The sequence below is a fragment of the Sinocyclocheilus anshuiensis genome, unplaced genomic scaffold (assembly GCF_001515605.1).
Source record: "Sinocyclocheilus anshuiensis isolate Anshui unplaced genomic scaffold, SAMN03320099.WGS_v1.1 scaffold389, whole genome shotgun sequence".
Lineage (NCBI taxonomy): Eukaryota > Metazoa > Chordata > Actinopteri > Cypriniformes > Cyprinidae > Sinocyclocheilus > Sinocyclocheilus anshuiensis.
In genome coordinates this window covers 1,825,626-1,832,406 of record NW_015536494.1, presented here as the reverse complement: position 1 = coordinate 1,832,406, position 6,781 = coordinate 1,825,626, and the positions used below count along the sequence as shown (strand labels likewise).

The following is a 6,781-nucleotide window of genomic DNA, read 5'->3' as shown; positions in this document are numbered from 1 at the left end:
AACAACTACATTTCTCACAGTGGCACAGTTAAAGACAACTTTACAATGTGAATTCACAGTATAACAAGAGCAGTAAATTACTGTGATGTTAGCATCATTCTGCTGTTCATTCACAGTAATTTGTAATAAAATGACCCAGCATGCATTGATTTCACAGTAAATTTCTGACTACAGTAATTTATTGTAAAATAATAATCTTTAATCCTGTAAATTCCAATTTTTTACAGTATAGTAAAAGTGAAAGTAAAAATAAAATTTCTTGTGCTTGACATACAGCACTTGGTGAGATTCTCCAACAGGTTGATTTCACTTTACCATTGTAATAACTATAAAAAAACATATAGTTGACTTCCAAACAGATGAGAGGCTAAAGCTTGAGTTGTATCTGTGGACACACAAATATGAATGAATTATAAACAAAATAAGCTCATTCATGTAACTTCCCCTTAACTGCCATTCTGATCATTCTGAATAATGTACATAATGCATGTTTTTTTGTTTGTTTTTTTATTAATTAACAGTGCTTTTGTTCTAAACACAGGAAGGCTGAGTTTATAACCCATGTTGTGAGTTTAGACGTGTAATGCTGACAGGAGGGATAAGGAAACTGGTTAAAAAGAGCAAGATTTATTGTCACAAGGTCCCAAAAATATGATTTGGTGTGGTGAAATACTCCTGATATTTTATGTATCTCAGTAAATGTGAAACCTCAAGGTAACGCCTGCAGCCACGTAGTATGATGGATACAATGGTAAACTTCTACTCACTCCTCCCCTACAACCTACAACTCACCTCCCACATGCTGACTACCTTAACTGACAGGGTATATGACACAAGAGTACAGTAATACATACGTCTCTGCAGAGCACAAAGCAAAGGAAATTACAACCAAAATTCAATAATCAGACGAATGGATTCCAGCCCGTCTTTCAATCAGCCTCCAGTGGCCTGCAATTCATCTGAGAAATCAGCAATGTTGCAGCAAGCAGCACCACCACCAGCATACCAGGACAGTCCTGCGGGATATCCTCCCTCATTTCCAAGCCACCCAGTCCCCCACGGCCCCTACGCCCAGGGGCCATATCCAGGACAGTCCGTGGTCGCTGTGCAGCCTGCAGTTTTTGTGACCGCCGCTCCACTGGCCAATCCAGTGCCAGATTACTTGGGTTACTCCATCTTTACCATGCTGTGCTGCTGCTTACCTCTGGGCATTGCTGCGCTGATTTACTCCTGGTCTGTAAGTATATTAGTCCATGTGCTTTCCTTTTATTTATGAACTATGAATTACATTTCTTTAACTTTTTTAGGTATAATTACGTATGAAAATAGCACAATATGTTTAGCTTCTCCAGAAAAATAAGGTTCATGCAATAGAGCAGACAAAATAAGTAGGCATGTCTTTATTTCAATGTTTAGTAATTTAAAATATATAAATCAAATATATAAAGAGTAAGGAGTTTGGTAATCATCAGAAGTTCAAAATTATGTATTTATGTATTTATTTATTCATTCATTTTGACCTTTTAACAGCCACACAAAGAAAAAAAATCTAAAATGATTATTAATTATTTATAATGTATAAAGAATTAATTTAATCAATTTGTGGTGTGCTGTGTCAATAGTCCGAAACCGTTGACAAATTTCCACCAGTTTATTCATTTCATCAATTTGTGGTGTTTGTGTGTATTCACACACACACACACACATATATATATATATATGCTACTATGAATAGTTTAATTTTATTTTTGAATACTGCAGTGATTTAATTTTAAATAAATAAAAATGAAATCAATTAATAATAAATAAATAAATAAATAAATAAATAAAAAAGAGTTGCAGTTGAGAGATGAAAAGATAAAAAGGAGAGGCAACTTTTTTTGAGCAATTGAATGGGTCAACAAATGTCTATCTAGATACTTTAGATCGGTCGTGGGCCCTGTGTCTCACCTGGTTGCCTGTTGACGGCATCATTACCCAAAGTTGCCCGGCAACATTGCTCAAAAAGTTGCCCTGTGTATCATCAGCATAAAGCCTGAGCTGTACCCTATCTGTAGTTACAAAAAAGTATAAAAATCATTCATGTAACATTCACATAACTGTCATGCTCCACTGATAAATATGTTGCTTCACTTTTTTGGTTTCCCGTAAATGACTGACAGCTCAACAACAACAGACTTTGGCTTAAGGCTAGTCCCAGATTAAAATGCATGTTTGAGCTGTCTCAACTGAATATATCTTGCTCTGACATATCTTAAAAAATGTCAGACAGAAACATTTTTTGTTATGCTGGTTGAAAGTCTCTTCACATCCTGATAGCAATTATTAAGTTAAGTGGTCTACATGTATTTGTCTGTATTTATATATTCTGTGGAAGGCTTAGGATCAAGAAATGTTCGTCCAATCAAAACACTCGGTCCGAGCGTTTTAATGTGCTTTCCTACCTGCCTGTCAAATATGTATTAGCATACCTCTGCACACCCTGTTCGCGCAGACAGGATATGTCATCAGCGCATTCATGCACGCTGTGCAGACAGAGCGAGGATGGCAGGCAAACATCAACAACCCGATCTTTCTTCCTGGTATTGTAGTACTTTTAAAGATTTCTCACCGGTGAATGACACATGATGTAGCCCAGCGGTTAATCTAGTCCTCGCGCCAGCTCGTTAGAAGTGAGCTACGTGCATGAACTGTGTTCCGATCGATATGATCCCTACACAGTGTTCATTGCTCCCTACTCCCTGAGTGGGGGAAATCCGTTGAAGTTTACTTCACTTCAGAATATGGGCTGGAATTGCGAACCTGATGTAGCCTATTGTAGTAATGTTGTCTCTGGTCTGTGAGTGTAAATGCGTTCAGGGGGCGTGGCTTTGGACGGCAATTGCAGGGAGGGTGGGACGTTCGCTTTCAGTGCTATCAGGCTAAAGTTAGCATTTTCCAAGATCTCCTATTGCACCTTTAACTAAGGCCTAGTACTGTCTTAAGCTAAGCCCGGTCTGTGAAACCGGGCCTAAGAGTTTTAAGTTTTAAGAAAAAAGTTCTTATTTTACTATTTCAGGCTGATAATTCTCATCATTAATTTCAATATCACAAAATAGCCTGACTAACATGAGCAAAAAAGAAAAACTCTTAAGCTTACTGAAGGCAAGTAAACAGTCGGCGATAAAATGAAAACAAATGACAAGCAATAGGACAAAAAAAACAAAGACACAAGTGAAATAGGCCTATGTGAAAAACCTCAAGCACTATAAAATAAGAAAAGAAATACAACTTAAACGTTGTGTGAGCAACCTCTATAAAGACAATAGTCCAAAATCTCTACTGGTTGACAAACCGGTTTATCGTGTCTACTAGTACCCCTATGTTGGTGTGACTTAGTTTTAATAAATAAACAAACATATTATGTCGTTTGTTTGTTGGCATAGTGTAAGGTATAATGTTTAAAACACTTTTAACCTGGAAACCCTCCATCAAATGAAAATAAAACAAACTCTACTGAGTGAAGCCTGATTATGTAAATTGTATTTAATACAACCTAGAAACCTTCCATCAAATGAAAATGAAGCATTACATGTTACTAAGAAAACCCATCCACAGAGTGAAGTCTGTCCCCTCTTTTGAGAACTCCCCACCTGCCATTGGTTTAAAGAAATTCAGAATGAGAACAGAAGCGATTGACATTCTGTTTCACAACTGTTTTCACAGACTCGAAATGCCAACTACTCAGGACAGCGAGAATTAGCAGAGAGGAACTCCAAAACGGCACTCACCCTTAATCATGCCGCTCTTGCTCTTGGCCTCATTTTGATTGTATTGTATATTATCTGTCAGGTTGTGTTGTTTAAAAATGTAAACCAGTATCCATAACTGTTACAGATATCATGGTTGGATGCAGATTATACAAACAAATTTGATTCTCTTCATTTAAAATGTTATTTGCTTCATGTGTCAATATTCACACAGCTAAAACACTGTAACACGCTGTAAAGGTGGATTATTGGATGTTTAAAACAATAAAAGCTTGACCAACTAAAAAAATTTTTTAGTTTTTGTTTAGCATTTATTTTTGTTTTTGTTTATTATACAATTGCATTTTAAGTAATTACTAACAGATATTCCTAGTGCATGAGCCACATTTTAGCAAACTGTAAGACTAACCCTTAGACCCAAGTTTTTACCACATGAAATGGTGTGTCTGACATTTAACAACTATACCTGCTACTTTACAAGAAATTAATTTAGTCAGAAAAGCACGATAACCAAAATTACCACAAAGACAGTTGGTTCCCAGTGATCAAATTACTTTTGCTCAATAATTGGTCAATCATTTTTATCTGTAATGTAAAGATGGATCTTTAATATATCCTGTAGTGAATTCTAAACAGTAGAGAGTTGTCATTCTTGTTTTGTAAAGTCAAGTCAAGTCACCTTTATTTATATAGCGCTTTTAACAATACTGATTGTGTCAAAGCAACTGTACAGCATTAATTAGGAAAATAGTGTGTCAATAATGCAAAGTGACAATAGTAAACACTAATTTTTCAGTTAAAGGCAGTTCATCATTGAATTCAGTGATGTCATCATCCAGCTCAGTTCAGTTTAAATAGTATCTGTGCAATCAAGTCAACGATATCGCTGGAAATGAAGTGTCCCCAACTAAGCAATCCAGAGGCGACAGCAGCAAGGAACTAAAACTCCATCGGTGACAGAATGGAGAAAAAACCTTGGGAGAAACCAGGCTCAGTCGGGGAGTCAGTTCTCCTCTGGCCAGACGAAACCAGCAGTTCAATTTCAGGCTGCAGCAAAGTCACATTGTGCAGAGGACTCAACTGGCTCCTGTGGTCTTGTCCCGGTGGCCGTCTGAGACAAGGTCTTTACTGGGGATCTGTATCTGGGGCTCATCTAGTTGTCCTGGCCTCCGCTGTCATTACATGCAGAGTTTTTAGGTCCTATAATTAACACCTCTGTTTTTTTCAAAATTTTGCAGTAAGAAATTTCTCGTCATTCAGTTTTTTAATATCGACTATGCATTCTGCTAGTTTTTCAAATCGGTATGTTTCGCCGGGTCACGAAGAAATATAGAGCTGAGTATCATCAGCATAACAGAGGATACTATCTTTTCTAGTATCTTGGACAGAAAAGGGAGATTCGAGATCGATCTGTAATTAACTAGTTCTTTGGGGTCAAGTTGTGGTTTTTTGATGAGAGGCTTAATAACAGCCAGAGAGACTTAATAACAGCCAAAAAAAAGACATTTGTAAAGACATGTAAAGACCTTTTACAAAAGAAAATATTGTATAATGCCGTGTTCGGTTCTTAGGTCATTGTTTTCTGACAGCGTGTACTTGTTGGGTGACAACCTTTGCTAGTGTCATAGAAGAATGAGTTGATCTGGGACATGTATGAAGTGTTTTAGTATTTGTGTCCTAAGATTTTATTTTCTTGAGCTCATCGTGTTACATGTTGATTCCACCAGGTGGCGCCTGCAGTACAGCTGGAGAAGTTACAGTAAGTTCAATCTATGCTAAAAAGTTTGGCACTCCTCCCCTTAAAAAAACAGAAAGCATTTGCTAAATTCATAAATGTAAACGTGAGAACATACAAATCAGGGGCGTAGTGTCTGGGTATGCAGGGTATGCACGTGCACGGCTGAATGTGATTTCTCTAAGTACAACATCCGAAATCAACCAATCAGATTTGAGGAACAAGTTTACAGGAAATATCAGTTTTAGGCTTATAACAAGGGTTAGGTGCTTCTACATCCCGGTTATTCAGCTATCATTTCCCTCTGAATTTAGGGATGAATTATGGGTAGGGTTAGGTTTAGGGGTAGGGGTTGGATTAGGTCTATATTTTTGGACAGTAATGTTGACCCAGGATCAAAAAAAGATGGTGATCCAGGAACATATCTGACTTGGCAAAATCACAGTGACCGCACGTGCATGTGGGCCCGGGCTGATTGGGGGCCCACCAAGGGGGACCTTTTAATTAAAATGAGGGAACGTATTTTCAGACTCTCTTTCCACTGAGAATACACGAAGCCTTAAATTAAACACCAAGGACATGAATTTGCCGAAAGAAATACCCGGAGAATTAAATTTAATTAATTAGCCTAAATAAACTAACTAAAATGTGAGCATTTTTTTCTTCTTTCTTTCTTTCTTTCTTTCTTGTTATATTACGACTGTTATGACTATTCACAAGCTGTTTTATTGACGATTTTCGAAACACTGATCGATTAGCCTTGATGAGACATTCGTTTTATTAAGTTCTAATTTTTTTCAACATGTCTTCTGATATTCATTTATTTCGTGCTAGAAAAGAGGAAAAGATGATTGATTCACATGCTGCTTGAACTGAGACAAATACAGTGATCTCACACCACATTAAAGAGCAGAAAAACACATTTATTGTTTGTATTTTGTGATAAAATTGTCAGAATTTAAAGGCTACGATTTATGTTATATTAAAAATATCAAAACAGGCTTATTGCGATTATTGGGTGGCTGGCACGCTACAAATAATGAATGGACTTGAAAACATTAAATATTATTTCCAAGCATTTATACCGTTAATGAAACAGCTTGTGAATAGTCACGTGTAACAGGGACTCTTTAGATAGAACCACGTGCAAGCTTTATTTACACAAAGGCATGGTCAAAACCAGTGTTGGGAGTAACGCGTTACCAGGGCCGCATTAAGACCGCACTGGGCCCCGGGGCTATGACTTACTGCAGGGCCCCCCCATCACAATAATATATATATATATATATATATATAT

At 37.1% G+C, this 6,781-nt stretch overlaps 1 protein-coding gene across 1 annotated transcript; it reads left to right on the top strand.

The window, feature by feature from the left end:
- The first annotated feature begins 836 nt into the window (after positions 1-836).
- LOC107686805 (synapse differentiation-inducing gene protein 1-like) lies at positions 837-4,016 on the top strand. The gene is made up of 2 exons (XM_016483926.1): positions 837-1,237; positions 3,706-4,016. Exons 1-2 carry the CDS (start codon positions 911-913, stop codon positions 3,865-3,867), a joined length of 489 nt encoding a protein of 162 aa, XP_016339412.1. The 5' UTR covers positions 837-910; the 3' UTR covers positions 3,868-4,016.
- The last annotated feature ends 2,765 nt before the right edge of the window (positions 4,017-6,781 follow it).

Excerpts from the sequence above, each read along its gene's own strand:
- LOC107686805 (XM_016483926.1), top strand. The coding sequence starts at position 911 with ATGGATTCCAGCCCGTCTTTCAATCAGCCTCCAGTGGCCTGCAATTCA. Across the intron at positions 1,238-3,705 it reads CGCTGATTTACTCCTGGTCT|ACTCGAAATGCCAACTACTC; the intron begins GTAAGTATATTA and ends CTGTTTTCACAG.